This window comes from Brachypodium distachyon, chromosome 1, assembly GCF_000005505.3.
Source record: "Brachypodium distachyon strain Bd21 chromosome 1, Brachypodium_distachyon_v3.0, whole genome shotgun sequence".
Lineage (NCBI taxonomy): Eukaryota > Viridiplantae > Streptophyta > Magnoliopsida > Poales > Poaceae > Brachypodium > Brachypodium distachyon.
The window spans coordinates 25,585,890-25,612,164 of NC_016131.3; the positions used below are offsets into that span (position 1 = coordinate 25,585,890).

Below are 26,275 nucleotides of genomic sequence, written 5' to 3' on the forward strand. Positions count from 1 at the left end.
GCGCCAATTCTTCCAGCTTTCACCCTCACGAGCTGCTTATCAATCTCCCAAGTCACTTTATCATCCAACCAGCGAATATATCCTAGCCTAGTGCCCTAGTCTACTCGCGCAACTAGATAGAAATATCATCACAAGCAAAAAAGAAGGGGAATAGATACGAAAGGCAAGGTTAGGTTTCTATGCTCTTCTTCGCCTGCTCGATCGGATTCGATTCCACATCCACCACGGTTTTGTTGCAACCGTCCACCTATCATCTGTCAAGCTCACAAATCGATTCATTTCCGAGGCCTTTTTTCAGAAAAGAATTCGATCTTTTGGGGATTGTTTTGGATTGGGATTTTGCTAATATGTACATATATTCATTCATTCACCCATTCATTCAGCTATGCACAATGGCACAGCAAAGCAACATCTAGTCTGACAGCCTTCGCCTTGGTCTTCAGTTTCAGCCTTCAGGGAGTAGATAGTGCTAGCGCTAGCTAAATGTTATTGCTTACACACATTCAGACGCCACAAAATTAAGCACCAAGCAAAACCAAAAATTAGCGGCTAATTAGGTAAGATTGCACGATTCTTAGAGCAGGCTAAGCAGTAGCTTGTCGTCCTCAGTAGGAGACGAGGAGGTCGTCGGGCTGGGCAGCATCGCCGGCGGCCGCGGCTGCGATGACGGGCTGCGAGAGCATTTGCACGACCTCGCGCATGGTGGGCCGGGCAGTGCTCGCTTCCTCGACGCACGCCATGGCCACGTCGTACAGGCCCGCCACCAACGCCACGGGTTCCGGGCTGAGGCGGCGATCGGCGATGGCTAGGACGGCGGCGGCGGTGTCGGGAAGCTCGGCGGTGACCTTGTGAACCCAATGCACGATGTCTACGCCTTCACCGAACCCACCAACAGGGCGACGTCCCGTGACGAGCTCCAGTAGCACCACGCCGAAGCTGTACACGTCGCTCTTCTCGTCCACCCGCAGCGTGTAAGCATACTCTGCCACGTCGGACGAAACAAACAGGATTTTTTAGTTAATCAGAATGATTAATGACACTGGATAATTGCTAATGGTAGCACACATAATCTGTCATCCAACAAAACCCTATCTGAATTAACGTCTACTCTGGCTTGTACCAATGGTCCAAGATATCTGAATCATTAAAAACCTAGAGGGAACCTTTGTCTTACCTCCAGTTGACATTAACACAGATGCGGGGCAACAAGATATGCTGCCCGGACAAACTCATACCAGAATCCAAGAAATCAAGATGTGTAGTGCAGTCAGGACATCAATGATCAGTGTCACTATCACCAGTGCAGGCACTAGCAGCTCTGTTTCTGCTACCCCATTGATCCAAAGGCAACCTTTTCACCCTTGTCCTCTCCCTCTCAGGCCGACAGTGGTAAAATAAAACTAGGCTAGAATCCAAGAACAAGCTGCAGTTCTAGAAGGGATGCATAGTCCACGCTTTGTCGATTTGTTTCTGATTAGAGCGTTTGCTAAAGCTTGTAGATTTTTCAAGTGTATAAACGATAGATGGATGTGTATATACATACCTGGGGCGATGTAGCCGTAGGAGCCGGCGATGGCGGACATGCACTCGGAGGCGCCATTGCCGCCGCCGGCACCAGCGCCGCCGAGGAACTTGGCGAGGCCGAAGTCGGCGACGTGCGCCTCGAACGCCGAATCGAGCAGTATGTTGTTGGACTTGACGTCCCGGTGGATGATCCTGGGCGCGCAGTCATGGTGGAGGTAGCAGAGCCCCCTGGCCGCCTCGAGCGCCACCCTCGCCCTGGCCTCCCAGCCGAGGTGGCCGCCCTTGCCGCCATGGAGCATCTCGCCGAGGGAGCCGTTGGGCATGTACTCGTACAGCAGCAGGTTGGCCTCCCTGTTGGAGACGAAGCCCAGCAGCCTCACGATGTTCCGGTGCCTGATCCGGCCCAGCGTCGCCACCTCCGCCGAGAAGCCCCTGTCGCCGCCGGCCCCGCGGCCCACCAGCCGCTTGATGGCCAGCTCGGCCCCGACGCTGCCGGTGCTGGAGGAGACGATGGCGCCGTGGTACACGATCCCGGCGCCGCCCTTGCCGATGATGTTGTCCTCCTTGAGGCACTCCACCACGTCCTCCGCCGAGAAGTCGAGCTTCTGGAACACCGTCATCTTCCACGCCCCCGACCGTCGCCGCGCCGCCTCTCGCCATGCCTCGCAGGCTTTCTTCGCGCCGATGAAGGCGGCGGCCAGCGCGAGGAAGACGGCCACCAGGCACGCCAGCGTCTTCTTCGAGTCCCAATGCCGCAGACCCCCGCCGGCCGCCGGAGACGAGGAAGATGAAGATGAGCAGTCGTCGTTGTCGGCTCCGGCATTGCAGAGGCCGGGGTTGCCGAGGAAGGAGCTCTCGTTGAACACGAGGAACTGCCCCTGCGAAGGGACGGGGCCGGAGAGCCGGTTATAGGAGACGTCGAGCGTCGTGAGGCTCGTCATGTTGGCCATGGCGGGCGGGATGCTCCCTCCAATGGCGTTCCTGGACAAATTCAGCGTGCACAGGATCTTGAGCGACGTCACGCTCTGGGGGATCTCGCCGGACAGGCGGTTGCGGCTGACGTCGACGGCGGCCAGCGACGCGCAGCTAGTGATCTCCTCGGGGATGGCGCCGGTGAGGGAGTTCCCGCTGACGTTGAGCCGCGACAGGTTCCTCAGCCTGCCGATCTCCGTCGGGAGCTCGCCGGAGAAGTTGTTGGACTCCAGCGACAGCGTCTGCAGCGCCGGGAGGTTGCCGATGGCCGCCGGTATCCTCCCACCAATCCCGTTGTTCCCCAGCAGCAGCATCCCGATTTTACCCCCGCCGATCACGTCGGGGAGCTCGCCGGAGAGCAGATTATCGGTGAGCTCCAGCATGTTGGCGTCCGGCAGGTCGAAGAGACCCGCCGGCACAGCACCGCTAAGGAAGTTCCTGCTCAGACGCACCCTGACGAGCGTCTTGCAGGCGCCGAGGGAAGCCGGGATCGGGCCGAAGAAGCCGTTGTCCATGAGCACTAGCGTCTCGAGCTTGTTCCCCGCGCAGAGGTCCGGCGGCACGAGGCCCGTGAGATGGTTCGTGGTGACGTCGAGCGTCTTCAGCGGACCCTTCTTCCCCAGCCCCGGCGGGAGACTCCCCGTGAGGTTGTTCTCCCACAGCTGCAGCACCTCGAGCCCCGGGAGCTCCGCCACGAACGCCGGGATGTCCCCGCGGAGGTGGTTCCGGAACAGGTTGAGGAGTTTGAGATTACTCAGCTTCCCCAGGGAGACTGGGATTTCACCGGCGAGCTCGTTGACGGAGAGGTCGAGCGACTGGAGGCTGGCGAGCTCGCCGAGCTCCGGCGGGATGGCGCCCTGGAGGCGGTTCCAGAGGAGGAAGAGCGTCTGGAGCTTGGACAGCTTGCCGAGCTCCGGCGGGACCGGGCCCGTGAGGTTGCAGCTGCTCATGTCGAGCCGCACGAGGCTCGCCAGCTCCCCGAACTCGGGGGGCACCCCGCCGTCGTACTGGTTGAAGTAGCCGAGGTAGAGGTCCTCGAGCTTCGCAAGCCTCGCGAGCTCCGGGGGCACGCGGCCGGAGAGCGCGTTGCCGTTGAGGCCGAGGTAGCGGAGCGAGGCGAGGTGGCCGTAGGACGGCGGGATCGGGCCGGAGAAGTAGTTGCCGCCGAGCTGGAGGTAGCGGAGGGTTGCCGAGTGGGGGGCGCCGAAGGGAGGGAGCGGGCCCGAGAGGTTGTTGTTGTAGCAGTCGAGGAGCTCGAGGGAAGGGAAGTACGGGGTGGTGGTGACGGAGTCGGGGAGGAAGAAGGGGCCGATGAGGTTGTTGTTGGAGAGGTTGAGGTGGCGGAGGTTGGGGAGGGAGGGGATGTTGGGGTGGAGGGGGAGGAGGCCGGGGAGGGAGCAGGCGGCGATGGTGAGGTTGGTGAGCGCGTCGAGGAGCGCGAGCTCCGGCGGGAGTTGGCCGCCGGTGTGGAGCGGGACGGAGGTGATGTTGATGGAGACGACGCGGGAGGTGGCTGGGTCGCAGGTGACGCCGGAGAAGCTGCAGTGGGATGGGGAGACGGCGGCCGGGTCCCAGTCGGCGAGCGCGGTGGATGGCGAGGACGAAGGGTTGGGGACGAGGGCGGCCTTGAGCTTGGCGAGCGCGTAGATGTCGCGGTCCGGTGAGGCGGCGGCGTGTGGCCCGAGGAAGACGAAGAAGAAGAAGAGGATGATTGGGCGAGGCATTGCGAATTTGCGATTGCGATTGCCGGCGGCGAAGGCCGGGAATGGGGATGGGGAGTGCATCGAGAGCGAGGCGGGAATAAAAGGAGGATGGTGGTGGAGAAGGGAATCAGAATACGGAGGGAAGGAATCGATGGGTGGAGGAATCGGAATCATGGCGATGACGGTGCATCGCACGGCATTGGCATGGTCTGCTCTGAGCAGTGAGAGTCGACGGAAAGGAGGAAGGAGGAAGAAGGCGAGAGGACGGGAGGCAGTAATGGAGGACGACGACGCGCAGGGCATAGGGGAAAAGCAAAGCTGCAGGGCTGACTGGGCTTGTAATTAAGATGGGTTTTGACGGGACGGGGCAGCCAGGCGCCCGTTCCCAGGGCCTAGCTAGCCCACTGTCAACTGGGCTCTACTCACCTAGGCCTGCGGTGGCTTGCCACGGTCCAGTCCACGAAAAACCCGGCTAGTAAAACGGTGCTCCGTGCGTCTACGATATACGGATCCTCTTCGTATGCAAATCCGTGTACTAATTGGAGTGCGCAATGCAAGGCAGTGTGCCTTTGTTCTTCCTTTACTTTTTATTGCTGTACTCTATCAGTTCCATAATTTTTGACATCTTTTAGGAATACATAAATTTATGCAAATTTGAGACAGAATTATGTAACCGAGGAATATTCTTATGGGAGTGGCACTGTGGCAGTGATCCTCTGTTTACAAAAGGGATTTTTTTTTGCTGGTGAACAAAAAGGATCTTGACGTGGGCCCTGGATGGGAAACTTCAACGGGTGACTTTTTGTCCTTGTTGATATTCCAACGAAGCATTCATTCCTTTCCTTTCCATGGCAACCCCAACTCGAATATCTGCTGTAGCGGCTGCTTTGGCAATGGCCGGCTCCTTCTTTTTTTTCTCCTCCTTCTGTCGTGTGGGAGACAAAAGTTTGGACGCACCAAGCGCAGCAAGCAGAAGCAGCGAGCAAGTACTGCTGCCCTTCGCTGCTTTGAGAGTACCACGGCCTGGGTGGGTGGGTCCCACTTACTGACACGGTACTGCCATGCCTCTGGGTGGGCATGCATGTGTTGCCGTGGTTTCAGTTTCGGGCTTTCAGCTGAGCGCGGAGAATTGAAGCCGGATCAGGTGAACTGTTTGTCACGGAGTACTCGCTGTGTTTCGTAATTTTTATCGAAATATTACAAGTAATTAGCATTTTTAGAATAGGTATATTTATTTTTGAACAAATTTGAGACAAGAAGAATTATGAATCGAAAAGACTGGTAAACTTGAAACCTGTATACCATAATTACGTTGTGTTGGAAGCAAAATCAGGGCGTGCGTTGCCGGCAGGGAGAAGGCAACCCACAGCACACGGCTTGCTATGCTGCAGCAGAGGATCGATCAACTCCGTAGCCTTTTCACCATCAAATAATCGAGTCCAGCCGAAAGCCAAAGCAAAGAAAGGCCCAAAAGTCTTCTTCTTTTCGACACTCTCGTCTGCACCTGCAGCCTCCTGCTCTGCCCTGCGGCTCCTGTACAGTGCCCAGCTAGTACTACTACTCTGCTACAGCCTAGTCTTTTTGCTGGCCTGAAACTGAAACCTGAAAGGGGCCCGTCCTATCCTGCCTTGGCGTAAAGACAAAGCCAGAGGAGTCCATCGATGGAGCTTGCGAGCGACACAATTAACGTCTGCCATGCAGTGCAGTGAGCCTCGAGTAGTAAACGGCAGTCGATCCATGATGGGGGCGTGGCGGCGGCGCCATTGGTTTTCCATCGATCGATCCCTAGCCGTTCATATGCACATGCTGTGCTATCTGGCTATCTGCTTCATCATCTTGTCCATTTATAATTTGACTCCCAAAAAATGGTCTTAAAGGCTAACGCGGTTTCATGTAACTATGCTGCTAATCGATAAAAGTATGCAACTGCAAAATAGATATAAATATAAACATAACGTGTTCTACACCAAGATGTTAGCAGCTTAGTTATATGGAACACGCAGAAAAGAGTGTGCAGCGTGACGGCTCTCCCGAATCCTGACAATTAAGAAGCGCGCAAGTGGGGAGGATAAATCCTCCGGCCCCGGGTCTGATTATTTTGTGTCCATCATGGAGTTGACGAGCACGTAAAAACAACAAAACTGTGTCAACAAGGGGAATTAGAATCCAGACTCTCCACTATGGGTTTTCTTTATGTCTAGCTGTCCTAACTTGGTGCCACTTTGGCATATTAACGCTCGATCGACACACGGCATAAACAATTTTTCTTTTTTGAAAAGACACGGCATAAACTTTGCACTTACTCGACTCCGTCCATCGGCCACGGTAGTACTAAGCCAGCTTAGCTATCTATCTAGGTTAGACAACCATGATTGTCTGATTGATTGGCGCCCTGGTTGAATTATTAGACGTGTGCAGCTCAACAATGTTCATGGCAAAAGCGACAAAGGATGTTTTGTGGTTACAGTAGAATGTAGCAACAACATATATAATGTTCCTTCTCTGTTTACTTGCACCTGTACTTCTAGCTCCCTGTTTTGCTCCATTTAAAAACCAACCCACAAATGTGTGTGTATTTACTCAGCTATGAGTAGCATCCATACATGCATGTGTCAACCACTTGGCGTACGTTCACCCATCCATGATTCTCTCCACTTACACATAACCACAATCATGGCTACAAGAAAGAAGAAAGCTATATGCTGTTGCACGTTCGGCCAGGCAGTGTCTTCTTCTCATTCTTCCTTTCTGTCTTGTTTAAGAAGCCTTTTCTTCTCCTGCCGAAATAATTAGTACAGTATTGGGAATCACACTAAGCTCCAGAGTTTAATCGCAAGAAAACGGCGTCCGTCCGTTGCAATGCATTGCATGCTGTGGGCAAGAAGAGGAACAGATGCCGCGCTCTTTTGTTAGGCAGTGGCATGACGCTGACACGTTTTGTTTTCCTTTTAGCGACGACGCTGACACGTCTACGCTCAATGCCGTTGACGCGTAGCTATTGGCGGAGCTGGGCCCAGGCCACGGCGCGGGTCGTCGTATATTTTTGCAGCCTGTAAGATTCAAGATTCGGGCCTCGGCCCGTGGTGCAGCACACCTCAGACCAGCGCAGACCTCCTGGACTGGCCCAGGCCATGAGGCTAACGAACAACGCAGAAATGGCCCAGAGGCCCAGACCAGCCCAGAGACGGGGATCAATCGAATCGGGGGACGGGAGGACTCCGGACTGCGTGTGAGAGACTCGAGAGAGAGGCTGCCGCCGCCGCCCGCCCTAACACACCGCCGGCCGTCGAAGCGCCGCCGCAGTCTCTCACACTCTCGCCGCCCGGACAACTCCCACACGCCGCCGCCGCCGCCGCCGGGCATAAGGTTTTACTCTACCTCTCTTGCTACCTGGACCTTCTTCCCCTTTATCCATCTCCGTGACGCCCCAAGCTGCTGCCGCTTGCAGCAGCATCGGAAATCAGTGATGGTTTGGTTCAAGCGAATGGGTATCTATATACACAAGCTTTCGTAGCCAGAACTACGGGAGGGGATACGAGTTCCGGATCGATTTTCCGTTGTTGTTGTAGTTGGCAGGGGCACTGCCCAGTGGCTCATTGGTACAATTTTTGTCATACCTAGAGTCCTAGACTATATTATTCCCATTTTACTCTTTCAATCCAGTACTTGTTCCCTGTAAGAATTTACACTGCTTTGATCTCATCCCTGGAAGGTGAAGGCGCAACGAGCGATTAGTTTCAGAATCACGGTTGGTGACCATGAGCATAGTGATACAATTTTACTTTGCAGTGCTGAACAATTTGGCTACACATCGTTATGTGAAAACGCCATATGAATGAATCTGTAGACCTCTCATCAAAGTTTCCACTTTTCTGCTCTGAACTTCCTTGGCAGGTTTAGCTGTCAAAGATGGACCAAACGAGTGTCGCGGCGAGTCTTGATCCGAGAGCGAAGGCCACCTTGGTTCTCGGAGGAGAATCGTTCGCGGTCAGCTCTGAATCCGGTACCCTGTCGGAGCAGCTGGCCGTGATGAGGGAGAAGACCATGGCGATCCTCAAGGAATACATCACCAAGCACAATGCTCCGAACGATGTCCCTGATGAATCCATCGAGGGCTCATCTGATGAGGAAGGCCAAGCGCTTGCCAAAAACCCACCCAAGAAATCTAAGAAGCAGAAGTGATCATCCTCATCTGATTTAGCACTCCTTTTCGTAGCCCCCTTGCAAACATCCAAGTGCAAGCTGTTGAACCTTGCTAGATATTCCTTAGGCTCTAGCTGCTTGTGTAAGAAGTTGCTGCTGGTATATGTGCAAACGACGCTCGATGTTATCTGTTGGTGTACGCATGACAAGTCAGCCTCTTTTAATGTGACCCATTTGTTAGATGTTTTGCCTTCAAGAGAATATAGAAAGCTACAGATCAAGAGTTTTGGGCTCTTGCATCTGTTATCGTACTTCACGGATATTCAGTGACAGCTACGAAAATGTAAGTGTACAATAATCCAACAACAACTTGAAATCCAACAATTAAAGGGTGCTGTTAATAGAAGTTCAAAAATATGTCCATTTCACACAGCAAACTGTGTTTCAGCGTATGTTACACCTCTGTAAATTACACACATCAAATTATGCTTAAATGCTTTCAACACTCTTCATTGACCATGTACTATTGAGGTTCCTTACATCATAAAAAAGGAGTGCTGAAACTATGTTTCCCAGTCTTGTCAAAATTCTCGCCTCGTCCTCGGGGCTTGTTCTCCTTGTCCTCGGTGTAGTCCTGATCTCTGGTTGAAGATGTCAGAAAGCTAGCGATCACTTTGTTAGTTTCGCACCTCGCACACTCAGAGATGGCAACACAAAGACCTTCAGGTCAAACATACCATATCCTAAGCATCACTTGATGCATTTTCCATTTGCGTTAATTACAGAATTGATCGACGCCACCATCTTGGCTGTCACTTGTTGGTGTAACACGACGTAGTTCATCAAGTACCTCAGCAAAATCATCTGGCGGAGGGCATGAGAATTCAAGCATCTTACCTGAATGCGGATGCTTGAATCTGAAAAAGAAACCAGAATCACACTGAAAAAATATCCTCAAAAGAAAATGATAGGAAAAATTACAGCAAGATGCATCTTGCATAATACCTACCCAAGCAATGCAGCATGGAGGCATGGCCTGTCTATCTTTGATATCAGATTTGAAAGATCACCATGATATCTTGAAGGAGTTCTGGGTCTCAAAAGTGACAATGCCATACTTTTGCTACCTCCATATGTTTCATCACCAAGAAGAGGGTACCCTAGGTATTTTGCATGTGCTCGGATCTGAAAACAAACAGGTGCAAGATCATTGACAAGATAAAGGTAGGTGTACTGTAGTGGAATAGCATTTCTTAGCTTTGAGAAATACACTTGTATGCAATTCAAAATTCCAACTTTTGCTTAGAATGCTTTCTTTTTTAAGTCACAACAATCTGGATGCAATTCAAACAAGAGTAGATTGTAATTATGATGCCCCCTTCTTATATGATGCCCCTTCTTATACTGTAATTATGATGCCCCTTCTTATACCGTAATTATGATGCCCCCTTCTTATATGAGACAATCCTGGAATGTACCTGGTGAGTGCGCCCTGTCTCCAGTTTCCACTCTACGAGTGCAGATCCACCACTACAAAAGACCTCTCTTACTTTATACCTGCAGAATTTCTTGAAATAACAGAAAATCAATTCCGGATCTTGACAAAATACCTAAGCAATCGATCATGAAGCATTTGGAAGTTGCATAAATAATACAATACAAAATAAAAGATGTATCAAAGCTTCTTTTAAGTGTAGGGAGGGTATTTATGTGGAGATTTTCTATTCTTGTGAGCATGATATGTATGATTAAATGAACCAGCAAGGTCCAACCTCTTCACTCTTTTGCCAGAACAGTTAATGCTAGGAGTAAGGAGTGATAACTGGAAGTGCCCAGGTCAAAGCAGTCATTGGTAAGGAGATAGGTTAAATCTAGTAATAACAGCCTGATTTAATGAATCCTTATTTGCACTAAATGAACTGCTCAGCATGGTGATCTGAGCACCAGTAGGTTATCCTGCTGGCTGTTTCATCGAGAAGAACTTGGATTTTAGTGACAGGAGATCATTCCATCTAGAATAACTTGACTTTTAAATAGAAAAACTGCGGAGTACTTTCGCAGAAACCTTATTTTTGCATCTATATTTGGCTCTCTTAGTAAGTAGTTGCATTCAAGCCAAACAGCTTTGGATAGGCATCATCATATATGAAACCACATAAGAGACACAAGTCAAAAGCATGAATCACCTACTAGCAGCATGCCGTGCGTATCTGTGGCCAGATCCAGGAGCAGCGATCATACGTATCCGATTGTTAGGATCACGGGATATAGGAACTTCAATTCTGGCAGAATTTGGATTAGGTACACCACAAGTAAGACTGATGTATATCCGACGTATTGTATGCAGCTTGAATTGTTCTGCTAATTGAGCGTGAGAGTGCTCATCCTGTCAACAAGGTGTTTCCAAAGTAAGGTTGAAAATTAAGCTGATACAAATAAGAGAGATCAAATTTAATATGGTTTATATTAGCAATTTCATCATTATGTGCAAGTGCCATGACAAGATATTAGTGTTTGTTTTGGGTTAGGACGAACTAGGTAGTACCTTAACTCCTCTATTATCCAAAACAAAGGATGTACCTTAGCTACAACAAGAAGTCCACTTGTCCCCTTGTCAAGCCTATGCACAATACCAGGGCGCACGATAGCATCACGGACCTCTGAACTTACTTCACCATTAAATTGATCAACATCGAATACGTCAATATCATCATCTGAAGATTCAGGGCACTCATCATCAATTGAGTTACGTGCTAAACAGGTAAAAGTTGAAATCTTGCAGTGGTGAAGTATAGCATTGACTAAGGTGCCATTTGCATTTCCAGGTGCTGGGTGAACAACCTAAAAAGTCACAAGACATAGAATGCAAGAATAATTCTCCCATTAGTTGAAAACTCGAAGTAAGAGTTCAAGAAACAAAACAGAACAGGAAAATGTATGGGGTAATGGGGGGAAAACTGCTAAAGGGACCGTACAACCGATATCTTACTTGATTTCAATGTAATACTAACAGGGAGAACACGTGAATGGAACCAGCCTCAAAAATTTAAGTAGAACGAAGATATCTTTTACGATGCACACTACAATCACCAGTGAGAGACTTCACATTAATTATATGCATAGTTATCTACCTGATACTTTTGTACTTTTATTGTAGTTTAACTAGACAGCCTCATTAGACTCATAATCCCATCCTGAAGGTCCAGCGGTGGACAAGGTGACAATGAGCTTTAAAAAGTTCCGTACATTTCCATCATTGTGGTTAAACATTATAAAAAGCTAACACAAGCAATTCATCCTATGTAGAAAATAGCCTGCAAAAAAACTTATACACATAAAAGCTTGCTTTGAGACATTCCTAAGAACCAGGCAACCAAATATTGCTCGCTCATGTCACTTGAAAAGATGGTTCATACCATATGAGCCGGTTTGTTCACAACGAGAAGATGCTCATCCTCGTAAACAATATCCAGAGGAATGTCCTCTGCCTCTGCCCTCAGCGGTTGCAGCTCCGACACAGTGCAGCTGACTGTGTCACCTCCCTTCACTGTTTGTGAAACCTACAAAGCGTAATGCAAAGCAAATCGGCTTAAGAAGATACTGGTCCGTAGGAAACATATAAAGAAACAAACAAACAATCGTCAGCGCATGCCTTTTGTGCAGCTACGATTACTTCACGATCTCATTTGTGCGATGTGTGTTGTGCATTGTGGACAGTCCTTTACTGTCTTTGGATAAAAAATGTTCTAGCTTAATCTAGCAGCTGACAAGTGCGAATCTACCTTGGAGACGGGACGGCCATTGACGGCGACGAGGCCGGCACGGATGCTGGCCTGCACGCGCGCGCGGCTGACTCCCCCGCCGCCCAGACGCGCGGAGATCCACGCGTCTACCCGCGACCGCCCCTCCCCGGCCGGCACGGCCTCCTCCAGCCGCGTCCCGGCGTGGCCTCCCCTCCTGCTCGGCGCCGGCAACGCCTCCACGTTCGCGTCGGCGGAGAGGCATCTGGGGCGAGAGGCTCGGAGGGCGGTGTTGCGTCGGAGGAGGGTGGATACCGCGGCGGCGACCGCCGGTGCCGCCGCCGTCGCAGCAGCTGCCATGCTCGGTCGGTTGCTCGGCGGCTCCGTGGCGAAGTGGAGCGAGAAGGATAACGTTTTGGTAATTGGGCCTCTGACCCAATGCTCTGCTGGGCTTGACTTGGATGAATATCGTGAATTGGGCCCTGAAATTGAAATGCTCGAATGCTCAATGCCACCGATCGGCGATCTGGCCACAAAAAAAACATGCCGTGTGCTGAATTTGTGCAATTGATCTGAACTTGTATTTGCCAAAATTTCGTATGATGATGACCCTGTGAAATCCGCGAAAAGGAGTGTTGAATTGCAGTGCGAAGTCTATTTTTTTTATTCGACCTGAGTATCCTTATTTTTCTTTTCTTTTTTTTGAAAGCTGAGTATCCTTATTTTCCGTTTCCTTATCAAAACAGAAATAACAATTGTGGTACTAAGCTAATGTGGCGATAAAGTTTTTTTTTTGCAACCATGCAGCCTGAACTTTGCTGTGCAAAACTTAAGCTAGAGCACATGGTCCTCAACGTACCAAATTAATTAATTCTAATTAACTTGACCACCCTGATCTGGTGTTGCCGACAACAAGCTTCTTTTTTCTTCTCCTTCATCTGGAGGGCAGACTGCACGTGATCTCCGTACGTGTCTAGTACACGAACCACGTACTAGTACCGTACGTCTTTATGTTTCATTACATTTTCATGGGACATTGGTGGATGGTCGAGTTGATAGCCAACCCACAGTTTTATTATTTTTTGTCAGAAGACAATTGTTTATGTGTAAACATCTCTAGCTGATTAGTTTATCACGTATGGGGCCGAGATATTTAGTCTAGATGATTAGTTTTTTTTTTGGAAGAGTACCCCCGAAATATATTACATCACGAAGGGGAACAAGGCACCGGTTACATGGTAGTACAGTCTAGATGATTAGTTGTACGAGTACAAAAGAAAAAGATGGGACATACAGTTAGCATGAGAAGATTGTATGTACATAAATCCATGATCATGCTTGTTCAAATGGACACCGTTAACTAAAAATGACTAGTCACATAATACATGCCATCTTTTGGAGAGAACAAACCGTCTGTAAAACATGTTGATTTGTTCAATTATCACGATAAATCTTATGTGTCATCTATCGATAGAGAAACACGAAAAGGCATACAACGCAATAATTTGTCTACGACGGACAATGGTCCCACAGAAAATGCATTTATTTATCCTAAAGCATATATAAAAGATGTTTTCATTTATTTTCTTTTGAAAAAAGCATGCAGTGTTTGAGTTGTGGATATTTTCGCTTAGATATGTTTTTCATACAAAAAAAAAGAGAGGGCTAGAGCAGTACTGCTACCTACTCAATATAGACAGAGAAGTTTTAGAAACTCAGATGCATGGTGCACACTCATGCTTAGTCAAATAAGTTCCTTTTCCTTTTAAGTGGCCCAGCTACAAATATCTTGTTGGACTCAAATATGTAATTGCAAAAAATGTGAAGTGAACGATGGTGGTGATCGATAGACATGACCCGGTCGATAGATTATAATGGAAACTAAACAATATCGCGCCTGATGGTGATTTTTCCATGGGACCATTGATCTAGTATTAAGGCGACGACAACCCTTCCACATCATCCAACAGCACCACTGCTATACCAGAAAAATAAATGCTCCAACAATTTCCCTTACTTGTTAGATAGTTAATGTGTGTAAAAAAAATGTGTATTCATATACTCGGCATGCACATTTTCATCTACTTACAGCATCTCCAGCCAGCACCCTAAAGGCCCCCCAAACGCAAAATGGGGGCGCCGGCTCTAAAAATCCCATCTAGCCCACTCCCCTAAATCCAAAAAGTAGCCGGCGTGGCCCAAAAATTTAGCCGGCGCTCCCAGGCCGCTCCCTACTCACATGGGGGCTAGCAGGGGCACCGGCTGAAGTTGAAAAGCAGCGTGGGCCACCACTGTCGGTGAAACAAACCAAATTTAGAGGGCCAACGTTTGGAGGGTGCAGCTGGGCCTCAAACGAAGAGGGTGCGCCGGCACCCCCCATGTGGCCATACACCGGACGATTTATGAGGGAGACGAGTGGAGATGCTCTTATCATGTGGAATGAACGGGTCGCTCGAGGCGTGGTGACCGATTATCATGGAAAAACAAATATCAGATCGATAGCGATTTTCCCACGGGACCATTGATCTATAAGCTATAGTTAAGGCGATCGACAACGTTCAGTCAATTCTACATCATCCAACCAACAACATATATTGCTATAATAAAAAGGAAAATGCTCCGGTAATCGATCTGGCTGTAGATGTCAGTTACGATGTACTCTCTCCGTCCCATATTAAGTGTCAAAATATTACATGTATCCAGACGTTTTTTAGCTATAGATGCATTTATGTTCGGGAGAATTCGACACACTTAATATGTGACGGAGGGGGTATCTACATATACTCTTTCGTGACATATTGCACTGTCTTATTTTGATGGAAAAGAAATAAATTTATACATTTATGTACCGTGAGTAGCTAAAAGTTTCAGATTTTTTTTTAGTGCACAGGACATGCATTTATACAGAGCGTGATGGTACTGTATGAGCTGAGTTAATTAATGCACTATAGTTTAATTGGCTCAGCTGCGACTGTGAAGCCAGGCTGTGACCATGGTCCTTCCATTCTGATGTTTCCATCTCCTTATGAATGTGTTTCTGTGTCCTTACATATATAAATCATTTGATCGGTTGGTAATTAAAGTGATATGATCCAGACGGTTCGTATCATCTTCCCCTCTATCTCTGCTTAATTGATCGATGTACGGATGGCTCTCAGTTCGCCATGCATGCATTATGAGATGGCTTGAGATTTTCTTTCGCTCAAACATTTGTTAGTTGGAAGTCATTTTGGCAGAACCCGCAGAAAATATATACTCCATCCATTTCTTAAAGAATGGCATATTAGTTTTCATTAAGACAAGACTTTGACCGCGAATCGAGTGTCCAGTGACAGCCTGGTTCTAGTACTTTTGGGTGAACCAGATTTCACTGGGTGAAAAATAATATACTCCATGGGACAAAAATTTACATCAGTAATAATAATGATAATTAACGTTTCCACGAGACAGAAATTCGTTCGTTGCACGAAAAATACTGTATATTACGTCGTTTTCTTCCCAGATTAATTAACTAACATTGGTCGATCAGACATCACAACATTGCGAACCGATCATTACTCTACTGTACTGGCAGTACTAAGTATATAGGGCGTGACGTCGTTGTCGGAACGGGCTGCATGCCAATATCAGGGACGGCGTGTTATATACGTACACGCTCTCGTAGGAGTACCGTACGTGGAAACAGTAGAGCTAGCTAGCGCTTGTATAGTTGTACAGTATTAAAAGTCTTGCATACTGTATACAGAACTAGAGATACTTACGTAGTACTCCCTCCGATTCTAAATTGTTATCGAAATATTACATGTATTTAGACGTTTTTTAAGAATAGATACATCAAAAAAATTTAGTATCAGATAGATATCTTTGTTTTCTTGCAGCAATGCCCGCGCCATGTTTGGTTGACTTGACTAGTGAACCATGGGTAATTATAACATCTGATCTCTGTCGTTCTCATGGCTAGCTAGCTGTGGCCTGGTAATGTAATCAAGGTTTTAGCCTCTGACGACACAGTATATACCTGGTCTAAGATGGATTAGCATCACATCGAGACACCATATATCGAGCATTACTGTCATTGTACTAGCTGTGCTAACTTGTCCGATGGGATAGTGTGCCAGGTCGTTTTCGAAACAGGCCACCTGCCCAAATCAAACCTGAGTACTCATATACAGTAGTACTGTCACAGCTACTGTAGTGGTAATTAAGTTTTCATGCATGACAGCTGGAGTAGCTAGCAACGGGATGAGTGGATGGGCTAATTCGTGGACTAATCATATGCTCTCCGTTTAAATTAACTTAACTGATGTGGATATGTATAGATTCTTATGAAAATTCGTCAGTTAATTTGAAACGAAAGAGTACTTTATATGCTCGATGTAATTAAGAATGCTAGCTCAAACTTGAAACAAAATTTGAAAATCTTGGTTTCGGCCTCTGATAGCTGTCGAGTCACCCGCGCTTGGTTGGTTGGCTGTGTCATCTTATTTGTCAGAATCACTTATATACTACCAAAGTTAAATTTCAGGATAACTTAAACGTCTTGTTGTAACACGAGGGAATTGGATCAGAATTACATTTGGATCCTGGCTTACGATATGGTCAGGTGGTCAAAGCAGAATTTGGAGGCTTTGCGGTCATCTTGGAGCTAGTAGCAATGCCACGAGTACTACTTGCCGTGTCAGAAGAAGTCAGAAACTCAGACCTAATTAACCAAACGTCAGCACATAAATACAGTGAGTTCACAAATAAAAAATCTCCCTGTAGGCAGCGTGGCAAAGGATACTGCCACCTAGGCCGGGAGAGGGCGCGCGGGAAAATATCTGGGGACATGCACGTAGCGAGTAATTAAACCGGCATGGGGCTCGCTCAGCTCGCCATTGATTGACTGCCATGGATGGATGGATGGCGTCATGTGTGTCACCTTAGCAATGAAGGAAGCAGCAAGCCGAGGAAGGGAAGGAAGGCAACGAAGGCTGAAATTAAGCAAACCTACCGCCTCCTTCCTCTTCCGCACACCAATTCAATGCGCCGGTCACGAGTTAGTTGGCGCCATAAAGTCTCTCTCCCTCCCCTTCTTCCTTTCTTCTTCTTCTTCTTCTTCTTTTCCCCTTCTCTCTCTCTCTCTCTCTCTCTCTCTCTCCCTCTCTCTCTCTCTCTCTCTCTCTCTTCAGCCTCTCTCTTTGAGTCTTGAGCAATCTTCGTCTTCGGCGTCATCGAGCCCCTCTCGATCTCTGAAATTCGTCAAGATCTCTGTTTGTTTGTTTGTTTGTGATCGAAAGTAAGTCGAGGAAGCTAGCGGGGGGAGGCGGGGATAGATGGATCCGTCGGGCGCCTTCTCGCGGAGCTCCAGCAATGTCTCCCTGTCGTCGCTGGTGAGGAGCGGCAGCGGCAGGGGCGGCGCCAACGGCGGGAGCAGGAGGATGTTCAGCAGGATCCTCCGCGGCGTCATCACCTTCATCTTCGCCATCGGTACGCCCATCAGTCTCCATCCACCCATCTCCCCCTTTACAAGCTCCCTCCTCGAATCTCCCCACTTCCTTCCCTCATTTTTGCTCCTCTCGGTCGATCTCGGGCTGCGTGTGTGATATTCTGTGATTGATCCATGCCTCTGACGAACTTCGCCGCTCAATTGGCTTTAGCTTCGAATTTCTTTCTTCTTCTTCTTCTTCTTCAGATGCCTCTCATGTTTTTCCCCCAATCTGTAAAAAAGTAATTTTGCAGCCGAGCTGCAAGCCAAGCTTCAGTAGTCCGGTTCAGGGTTTTGGGATCACCAGATCGCACAGCGCCACAGTGCGAGCTCAAACCTCGCGATTGTGCGTGCAAATTTACCCGAATTCACCGAGGATTTTGTCACATTCTTGAGTCGCAAAGTTCGACTCCCTAGTGTGTCCTGCCAGTTCCTGTTTACTCTGATCCAGAAATTCAGACTGGTTGATATAGTTCAGCAGAAGCTCTGTTAACATTAGTCTGTCTCTCTGGAATGTATGTTGCAGCTGGTCTGTTCCTGGGCGCCGTCACCGGCGGGCTGATCGGGCTCGCCACGGAGAGCGGCCTCTTCCGGGGCACCGGCATCGGTGCCATCACCGGCGCGCTCGTCTCCATCGAGGTCGTCGACTCCTCCATCCGCCTCTGGCGCTCCCGCCGCTCCGGGATCTGGAGCATCCTCTACGTCGTAAGCAACCACACATCTCACATAATTGGTTCATTCATCTCCCCAAAACATATAAAATCCAATCCTTGTTTGTTCCTTGTTGGTAGCTAGCAAGCAATTCGTAAACCACACGCGTTGCTTTGCTTTGCTTGCTCCTCTGCACTTCCTTGTCTGAAAATGTATAAGACAATATCAGTGTGTGTTGCTCACCTAGAATGGACTAATTGTGTTCATGACGTTTGATAGCACCTTGAAATAATGGCTCTGAACAGTTTAAAAAGATCCATTCCATAGTCTCTGTTCTTTTTATAAAGCCAACAATTAGCACTAGAATTTTGTATGTAACCTTGTCATCCTCATCAACCATGTCCTAGCAATGCTTATGCGATATTAACTCTGCTGACTGTTGAGATCGATACATCCAAAGAGTATCACACCCCTGGCTCCGGCACTGTAACGCACGCAGCCACAGAAGTACGAAACGAAATTCAATTATTACATCGAAAGAGAAATAACAACTCTGCTGAGATTGCATTTGCATATCTGAATGAACAGATGATCTCTTGCTTCATATCATAGCCTTTGTTTAATTTTCCAGAAACTCTTCCGGCCTGACTGAGCCTAACACAAAATATTTTGTGGTTGCTGGGTAATGCAGCTTAATGTGATCTACAGCCTCCTCACCGGCAGGCTCGTCCGCGAGAAAGTTGACCCGGCAGTGCAGCGGGTGGTCCGGAGCCAGGTCAGCTGATCATCTGCCAACACAACATGCATATAAATACAGTTTGAACAAAACTACCTGCAACTGGCTGACCGACTGACATCGAGTAGTGAAGTCTGAAACCAGCTGCTATACTTGCTGTAGATGCATCTGACTGACAGTATATATCATGGATCCATCCATGTTTTTTCTCTCTGGACACAGATGAACGCAGTGGACTCATCACAGTTCAGGGACGCCCCTGACCTCTTCGAGATCGAGGGCACCAACGGCATGCCGAGGGCGTCCATCGACAAGCTGCCCGAGGTCAGGATCACCGAGGAGTACAACCGCAACGCCGTCGGTGACCTCTCCGGATGCTCCGTCTGCCTCCAGGTCTGAAACCCCCCAACACCACTGATCTTCTCAGACCTAAAGCATATGCATAGAACCTTCTCTCCTTTCTGCTTTAGTTGGGCTTACAACCATATCATTCCATTCTTTCATGTAATCATTCTGAACTTTCTGTTCTACTCCTTAGTGATGCAAATGTTCTTCCTTCTTCTGGTTCTGAACATTTGTGGGTGACATTGGTGGTTTCAGGATTTCCAGATCGGCGAGAAGGTGCGGAGCTTGCCGGATTGCTGGCACGTGTTCCACGTGCCGTGCATCGACGGCTGGCTGATCAAGCATGGGTCCTGCCCTCTGTGCAGGAGGAAGCTCTAGATCATCATCCATTGTCGACATCCTCGACGAAGCGATGATCAAGGAACGAACGATGATCAACTCTGCTTATATTAGTAAAGAGGCTCTGCTTGCTGCTTTGTATGCTGTGCTGCGCGCTATGCCTGTGTTTGCTGCTGCTGCTGTTAGGAGGCTGACATATCTATAGAAACCAAGGAAGGAACCCTAAAATTCTATATAGAGCATTTTGTTTTGATCTTTTCTTTTGATGGATGTAATATAGTAGTAGTAGTAGTACAGTATGTCGAAAAACACGAAAAGCACTGGACCGGCTTGCGCTTTGTTTTGTTCTTCTCTCCACTGATTTGACTCACTGTTCTTTGGGAGCGAACGTTCGGTAGAAAAGCTGGAGATGCCATTCGCTCTCTAGTCCATCCAATCCTTTTTCTTTTTTGCGGTAATCTAGTCCATCCAATCCAACTATGCAAATGTGCAACGCTTCTGAATTTTCACCAAAGAGAGTGATACCAGTAACTAAAACATTTCCTACAAATTTCAGAACTAATATAAATGCTTTATCCTTTCCAATTTCTGTCTGTCAGCAACTTTTTCTGTATTATAGATTTCCTGTAAAAAACTCATTTTTTTCGAAACAATTTAGACAAGCTTCCTGTAATAGTACAGCATCATAATTCAGGCTTTATGAAGAGCTCCACAGTGGTCAATAAGTAACAATGCATGTGCTACAAGTCAAAATAAAACTGCTATACATACATAAACAGAGTCCACGACATCGGTCAACAAGTTACTCCCTTTTGGCTTATTATTTCATATATGCACTGGTGTTAAAATTCCTGCAATGAGTGATCCAACAACAAGAACATCTGCTTGCTTTTTAACCTGGAAAGCTTTGCACTTTCCATGGAGCATCAACAAAGCAGCTAGCTATCCTTCCTGAGTCAATACTGAAACATGGTACATAGTACTATGGTGATACTATGGCGATGGGATTAAAAACCTGGACGAGAGAATTTCTGTCTGTTGCTACGCAGAGGGATATGATCAGTGAAAGCATCAGCTTGCAGGCTACATCTGCGACCCATATGGTGCGAGCGTGTTGCTACGCAGGCTCACGCCAGCGCCTCTTAGAGAAACAGTAGGACCCCTGCAGGTGCCCGCCCTACTTACAAGGCTGGAGTCGAGGAAGACTATAATGACAGTTATATCGTCATGGAAGTGGCGACGAACACCGCGGTCGATCTTCTTGAGATCAGAATACCTCATCTCTCTTTTCTTGGCTGCTTCTAGTAAAGCTGCTTTTATGAGCCTCCTAGCACTTCCCTGAGAAACCAAAAGAGAGAATCAACCGTTAGTCTTAAATTTAGCACTGAGGGATACATGACAAACAAGGTAAAAATAACTTTGATGCTACTAAGCTTCCCCAGCTATAGCACCTGCAAACCATGCCACATCAAGATTTTGCTGACAGCGTGATTGGTGGATTTTATATGCACAAATGTCATGCATGGTAACGTGCAATTTGTAGTTTTAAGGAGAGCAAAGAACCATCCATTATATTACAATATGCAAATTGTTATTTTCAGATACCAATTTTGCATTTGAGAAGCCTTGGAAATCAAAGAAAGATAGTGCTCCATGCTTCCATATCCACATGCTGGTATGTAAATCAAAGGAAGACAGCACACCATGCTCCATATGATGGGTAATAAAATCAGCATTTCATAATGTTAGTGTGTTAATTCTGAGTTTGTAATACATGAGGATTAATCGAATCTGAAATAGCACGCCATTATGGCAGGCCCGATTATAGTAAAATATGCCAAGAATTGTAGCAGTATGTTTGCCAGGTTAAATTATTTGCATGGGAGTGGGAAACTTACACTACGGGGGCTACTGTGAACAATGTCAACAGCCTCTTGATTGGTCAAGTGCTCCCAGAGTCCATCAGATGCAAATATGAGAAACTGATCATGTGGCTGTATTGGCTGCACATAAATAGATGGTTCTGAACTTAGTATGGGCTTGCTAAAAGGTTCGCGAAGCCGAAACTTTGCATACAGAGGTTCCCGGTTGAACTCTTGTTTTTTGAGATAGGCATCACCGATCGATCTGCAGACCTGCAATATAAAAAAAGCAAAGAGAAGACAACATTCTTCATCTGGTCCTCGGGAAGAATATGACAGTGTAATAGAAGCAGAAAATATTAAATATCTCATATTTGTTGTGTGTGTGTGATACAATACGGAAGACTCATCACATATTTCTTTAGTTCTAAGTACCCATGCCATGAGAAACACAAAATGACACACACTTTGGTGCACGTTTGAGAACAAAAAAGTAGATGATACAGTCACTAACATTGCAAAACCTCCAATTATCCTCAAGCTCTTTACAGCCTAATGAATATGGCAGTAATGCCATAAACGTCTATTACCAGGTCAGGGTATATTACTCATCCACAAGCATACAACTTTGTTTATCGCATTTCTACCACCTTAGGCCCCACTACCAATTACCACCTGGTTTTGTCTTTATCTTGGACAAAGATGGATATGGCTATTCACTAAATACCATTCAGAAGATAACGAAGACACAACCCTAAACTTCAAGGTGATGATACTAAAGGTATCCTTTGCCAAGCAATATGAGATGATCATTGCATCAAAACTCTTCAAAGCTACAAATGTCCTCTAGGTGATAGAGGGCGCACCTGAATTAGGCCTTTCACACGCCAAACATTGTGCTTGAGAACAACAACATGCCTATCTTCAGGGTGCATTGACTGCAATTCTTTTCTCACTGGCTCAATGCTTACGTTATGCTCCGCCGACAGTTGGACAGCCAATACTTCTCCAGTGGCTTTAACATGTTTTCCTAAAACAGCACGGGAATCCCCAACATTGGCAACATAAAGCATGCCACCACAGATTACACCAACCAGACAGCATGAGCCAACAGCAGCTATTTGAGGCTTGACAGGCCATTGCTTGGTGACAATAGAGAAGAATCCATCTTCTGTAGCTTCGTATGCTTTCTTCAGTACATCAGCGGACATTGAATTTTGCTCTGAAGCGAACCCTGCAATATAAACCATGGAAGAATTGAATAATCCCCGTTGTGCTCTTCATCATGCAAGTGAAAAACAGCAGTATGCACGTAGCACCGAGGAACAAACATAGCACTAATGCATAGTGATCAGAGGTCAATAATTACTTTTCAGATTTTGGAAGAGGTGATCATTGCAGTAGCAAGCCGTCTCTGGGCCACCATGCCCATCGTAAACCCCGACAAAAGTGCCATATGGACCAGAGTCAAGAAAGCTCAATGGACCTGACTCAATCTGACACTGGTCCTCAAGTAAGTTATTGGCCTGGACAACCGCCATGGAGAACTCCCCATTTACATGCTGCCCAGTGTCCTTGTACCATAGAAGTCCATCCTGCCTACCGGTAGCATCTGAGCCTGTCCGGGCATGCCGGTTGGATGACGGTCTCCAACACGCCCGTAGCAAGTTCATCAATGTCACTATCATCCCTCATCAGTCATCCCACCCACATACGCCTCCGAGCTCGCTTCATCTGTGCTTTACCAGAAATGTGGTTTCGCTTCTCGATGCACCAATAAACCTCACTTTATCCTGTAAAGAGAGCATGCTTAAGTACAATATTCAGAAGTATATGGCCTTTTAAGAATATATACTCAGAAATTCATTGCTTGCACACAGTTTGATAACACAGTTTAAATGATAACATGTTTGATCCTTCTTTCTTTTATTTTGCGAGTACAAAGTCTAACTAATTACATATCAATTTATAGCATAGTTGCTAATAAACTAATACACACAGAAAAAGGATGACCTAATGAAGTAACCTCTCATACCGTTTTAGGTTCTAGCCATAGCATTCTACAGCAACTTAATATGCTCAGTTGTGTCAAGAGGGGGAAAAACATGAAGCAAAAGACACAATTCCATGGTCACTACTTGCTAAAAAAGAGAGACAATCCATCACTGTTTGTCACCAGATTTCTTACTCCCTCCATCCAACAAAAGATGTCTCAAGTTTGTCAAAATTTGGATGTATCTAGACATGACTTAGTGTATAAATGCATTCAAATTTAGTCAAAGTTGAGACATCCTTTGTTGGACGGAGGGAGTACTCAAGAAACATCAAATGCTTAGAAAAGCTAACATTCGCAATCATACGCTTGAAAATTTTACAGTATTTAACTTACATCAACTGATCAAAGCAAGATTTTGGATATATATTCTGAAAAGAGAAGTGCTGACAAAGGATTTTTTTTTTCATTTTTGGTACTTCCACAATTGAATAAACAAAAGAAATGATGCCTCGACGTGCCGAAAAGTATAATCAAGACCGATCCCCGATAAGGCAGTTATCCAAAACCTCATCCCCTTCCATGAATTGTACAACTCCGTCACTCCTTATCCTTGGCATCGCAGATTAACAACTAACATAAGAAAGAAGAAAGAGCTAACGAGCACAATCACGCACCATGGTTCACAGTCACACGCTAATTTCCCACCCAAATCATCAATTCCTCCACACAACCAGGCGCGTGGCGCTGCTCCAGAGTGACACACAGACCGTAGTGCACCAAACCGAGACGAAATCAGAAACCCCAACGCCCAATCGTCCGCGAAATTAGGAACACAGAAACTCGCTGGTTCAGGATCCCACCAATCCTAAGGCGGGGAAGAGATGTCGCACCTTCGGGTGGCGTGGCTGGTGACCGCGCGCGCGCGCCCAATTTGGTGGGCTCGGATTGGGACTCGGCGAATCGCGGGGTGGCCTCGATCGAATCGCGCGATTTGGGCGCGTCCTCTTCCTCCCTCTCCTCTCCTGTCTCTCTCCCTCTCTAAACGAAGGGGGAGGAAATTAGTTGCGCTAGAGTTGGGGGAAAAATGGAGGGCAAACGGATCGGGTCCGGGAATGGTTGCTCGTCGTACCCGCTGCACGACTAGGCGGCTCCGGCTCCGGACGTAGGCGACTCTGGGTCGAGCACAGGCGGGCTCGCTCCGACCGGCGCCGGGGAAGGAGAGCGGCGCGGCGGGTTGCTGGTGGCGTGCGGCGGCGAGCCGCCGGCGGTGGAAGGGAAGTGAAGGACGTGGTTGTACGGGCCGCCCGTTGCTGCTGCTGCAACAGCCGTTTGATGATGACGTGTGCGGGTTTGGACGGGGATGCGAACAGATAACGAGGAGAAATGTGCCGATGTCCCCGAGAAAGATCGTATAATTGCGGATCAGTCCCTGTGAATACTTACACAATAAAGGACAATAAAATATGCCCCGTGTCCCATTCAGAAATCTCTGATCTCGGAAGCAATTTGGGGCAGCAAAATGCGTGGATGCATGAAATGATCAAGAACAATCTTCCTCCATATCTAGCTAGTCTAAGTTTGACAATTGGAAAGCAAAATTAGATCAAGTTCCTTAATTATCTGATCTTTGTGATCTCAGTGTAGTTAATCCTTCCCCTCCTCTTGGTTCACACAGTTGGTGATGGGACTTTGCCGCCACCTACCTTAGCTACCTGCCTGTCTGCCCGGCCCATGCTCATCGTCTCCACCTAATTTGGAAAAATTAAAAAGAGAGGCACGGGCCTAGTTAGCGAGATCTCCTTTCTGTTTTAGGACAAACAAACTTGCACCCTTTTTTTTTATCATTCCTCTCGGTCTGAAACTCTGATGAGATTCCTGTTCTTTCTTTCCTTTTTGTCTGAATGAACTCGTGATCAGCAGGCCTGCCTGAATATGATTATTCTCTGTATCTCATGGTGCAGTCGGAATAGAGATAGAGATGGAATTTCTTTTCTTTCCTTTTTTGACGAAGGAATTTGTTTATTTCTTGTTAAGCAAGCGTGCCGAGACCGATCGATCGATCTCTGTTGTCAAAATTTGGAAGCAGCAACTCGATCAAGTCTGAACTGTATCCAAGGGTTCATACTTACTGGCTTGACCCATATGCGAATTATTGTGTTTTAGACAACGATTGACCCATGTGAATCCAGGGAACTTTGGATAGAGATGCTAAAAAAAGCTGTTTCCTTTTTGTTGTTTTTGGAAAGGAAAATATATATTTTTACACAACATATTGCCCAGGGTCGATAAGCAATTGCTGCCTGACTAGCTTGTGGGTCATGCATAATTAATCCCATCATCTCTTTTATCGGCCAGCGGCAGCCTCGATCACATGTGTGAGCTCGCTGTGAGACTTAACGGGCCGGGTTTGCTATAACCACGGTGCAAGTTCGACCCGACACCCGCTTGGTTCGTTGCTAACCGGACGATGGGCCGATGGGTGGGGGGAGGCCCTTTTAGTTTCAGCCCACATGAGTGTTTGCTTGCCAGGTTCTTATTAGGCTTATCTCCTCTGTTTCTTAAACCCACCGATGCATAATAATTGACTGAGATTTTTTTTTTAAATCACTGTTCGTGGCTTTCCCCAAAAAAAATACAGTATCACTGTTCGATCAATGGATGCAATTCTTGTGCCATTAGCCATTTAGCCGTTTGGCCTAGATCCAATAGCCAACAATGATGCATGATTGCATATGCCTCCGTGGAAGTTCTATTTGATTCAACTGCTTGTTCTTACTCTTTTTAAGTGTTTTTCCTG

General features: G+C 47.3%; 5 protein-coding genes across 10 annotated transcripts; 2 read left to right on the plus strand and 3 right to left on the minus strand.

Moving 5' to 3' along the window:
* Positions 1-253: 253 nt before the first annotated feature.
* On the minus strand, positions 254-4,477 carry LOC100827326 (leucine-rich repeat receptor-like kinase protein FLORAL ORGAN NUMBER1). Its single transcript, XM_003560280.4, has 2 exons — positions 1,544-4,477; positions 254-982 (listed from the first exon to the last, which is right to left on the minus strand). The coding sequence occupies exons 1-2, from the start codon at positions 4,371-4,373 to the stop codon at positions 606-608; spliced, it is 3,207 nt and encodes a 1,068-aa protein (XP_003560328.3). The 5' UTR covers positions 4,374-4,477; the 3' UTR covers positions 254-605.
* A 2,902-nt stretch (positions 4,478-7,379) lies between these two features.
* LOC100827627 lies at positions 7,380-8,653 on the plus strand. 2 transcript variants are annotated; one of them, XM_024457426.1, is made up of 2 exons: positions 7,380-7,565; positions 8,094-8,653. In XM_024457426.1, the coding sequence occupies exon 2, from the start codon at positions 8,109-8,111 to the stop codon at positions 8,379-8,381; it is 273 nt and encodes a 90-aa protein (XP_024313194.1). In that variant the 5' UTR covers positions 7,380-7,565; positions 8,094-8,108; the 3' UTR covers positions 8,382-8,653. The 2 variants fall into 2 exon arrangements, with proteins under 2 accessions (XP_024313194.1, XP_024313195.1); XM_024457427.1 differs by lacking the exon at positions 7,380-7,565 and adding an exon at positions 7,572-7,947.
* A 62-nt stretch (positions 8,654-8,715) lies between these two features.
* On the minus strand, positions 8,716-12,478 carry LOC100824777 (RNA pseudouridine synthase 2, chloroplastic). Of its 3 annotated transcripts, none has more exons than XM_010241377.3 (8): positions 12,125-12,478; positions 11,759-11,902; positions 10,923-11,183; positions 10,529-10,728; positions 9,821-9,899; positions 9,352-9,527; positions 9,080-9,259; positions 8,716-8,983 (listed from the first exon to the last, which is right to left on the minus strand). In XM_010241377.3, the coding sequence occupies exons 1-7, from the start codon at positions 12,440-12,442 to the stop codon at positions 9,118-9,120; spliced, it is 1,320 nt and encodes a 439-aa protein (XP_010239679.1). In that variant the 5' UTR covers positions 12,443-12,478; the 3' UTR covers positions 8,716-8,983; positions 9,080-9,117. The 3 variants fall into 3 exon arrangements, with proteins under 3 accessions (XP_010239679.1, XP_010239676.1, XP_024313193.1); XM_010241374.3 differs by having other exon boundaries at positions 8,716-9,004; XM_024457425.1 differs by having other exon boundaries at positions 8,716-9,259.
* A 4,497-nt stretch (positions 12,479-16,975) lies between these two features.
* On the plus strand, positions 16,976-19,977 carry LOC100824472 (NEP1-interacting protein-like 1). Its single transcript, XM_003563231.4, has 5 exons — positions 16,976-17,551; positions 18,076-18,254; positions 18,892-18,975; positions 19,159-19,329; positions 19,537-19,977. Exons 1-5 carry the CDS (start codon positions 17,398-17,400, stop codon positions 19,657-19,659), a joined length of 711 nt encoding a protein of 236 aa, XP_003563279.1. The 5' UTR covers positions 16,976-17,397; the 3' UTR covers positions 19,660-19,977.
* A 313-nt stretch (positions 19,978-20,290) lies between these two features.
* Positions 20,291-24,817, minus strand: LOC100827941 (probable protein phosphatase 2C 60). Of its 3 annotated transcripts, XM_010241380.3 has the most exons (6): positions 24,608-24,817; positions 24,369-24,516; positions 22,852-23,275; positions 22,349-22,716; positions 21,519-21,755; positions 20,291-20,958 (listed from the first exon to the last, which is right to left on the minus strand). In XM_010241380.3, exons 3-6 carry the CDS (start codon positions 23,168-23,170, stop codon positions 20,704-20,706), a joined length of 1,179 nt encoding a protein of 392 aa, XP_010239682.1. In that variant the 5' UTR covers positions 23,171-23,275; positions 24,369-24,516; positions 24,608-24,817; the 3' UTR covers positions 20,291-20,703. The 3 variants fall into 3 exon arrangements, with proteins under 3 accessions (XP_010239682.1, XP_014752300.1, XP_010239689.1); XM_014896814.2 differs by lacking the exon at positions 24,369-24,516 and having other exon boundaries at positions 24,608-24,813; XM_010241387.3 differs by lacking the exons at positions 24,369-24,516; positions 24,608-24,817 and adding an exon at positions 24,153-24,339.
* Between the last annotated feature and the right edge of the window lie 1,458 nt (positions 24,818-26,275).

Coding starts and splice junctions, on each gene's coding strand:
- LOC100827326 (XM_003560280.4), bottom strand. CDS start 4,373: ATGATTCCGATTCCTCCACCCATCGATTCCTTCCCTCCGTATTCTGAT. Junction 983..1,543: donor CTACGGCTACATCGCCCCAG/GTATGTATATAC, acceptor CCGACGTGGCAG/AGTATGCTTACACGCTGCGG.
- LOC100827627 (XM_024457426.1), top strand. CDS start 8,109: ATGGACCAAACGAGTGTCGCGGCGAGTCTTGATCCGAGAGCGAAGGCC.
- LOC100824777 (XM_010241377.3), bottom strand. CDS start 12,442: ATGGCAGCTGCTGCGACGGCGGCGGCACCGGCGGTCGCCGCCGCGGTA. Junction 11,903..12,124: donor ATGGCCGTCCCGTCTCCAAG/GTAGATTCGCAC, acceptor TACGCTTTGTAG/GTTTCACAAACAGTGAAGGG. Junction 9,528..9,820: donor AGACAGGGCGCACTCACCAG/GTACATTCCAGG, acceptor GTTTGTTTTCAG/ATCCGAGCACATGCAAAATA.
- LOC100824472 (XM_003563231.4), top strand. CDS start 17,398: ATGGATCCGTCGGGCGCCTTCTCGCGGAGCTCCAGCAATGTCTCCCTG. Junction 17,552..18,075: donor CACCTTCATCTTCGCCATCG/GTACGCCCATCA, acceptor TGTATGTTGCAG/CTGGTCTGTTCCTGGGCGCC. Junction 18,255..18,891: donor TCTGGAGCATCCTCTACGTC/GTAAGCAACCAC, acceptor TGGGTAATGCAG/CTTAATGTGATCTACAGCCT.
- LOC100827941 (XM_010241380.3), bottom strand. CDS start 23,170: ATGATAGTGACATTGATGAACTTGCTACGGGCGTGTTGGAGACCGTCA. Junction 22,717..22,851: donor CCTCTTCCAAAATCTGAAAA/GTAATTATTGAC, acceptor TTTATATTGCAG/GGTTCGCTTCAGAGCAAAAT. Junction 20,959..21,518: donor TTCACAGTAGCCCCCGTAGT/GTAAGTTTCCCA, acceptor TTGGTTTCTCAG/GGAAGTGCTAGGAGGCTCAT.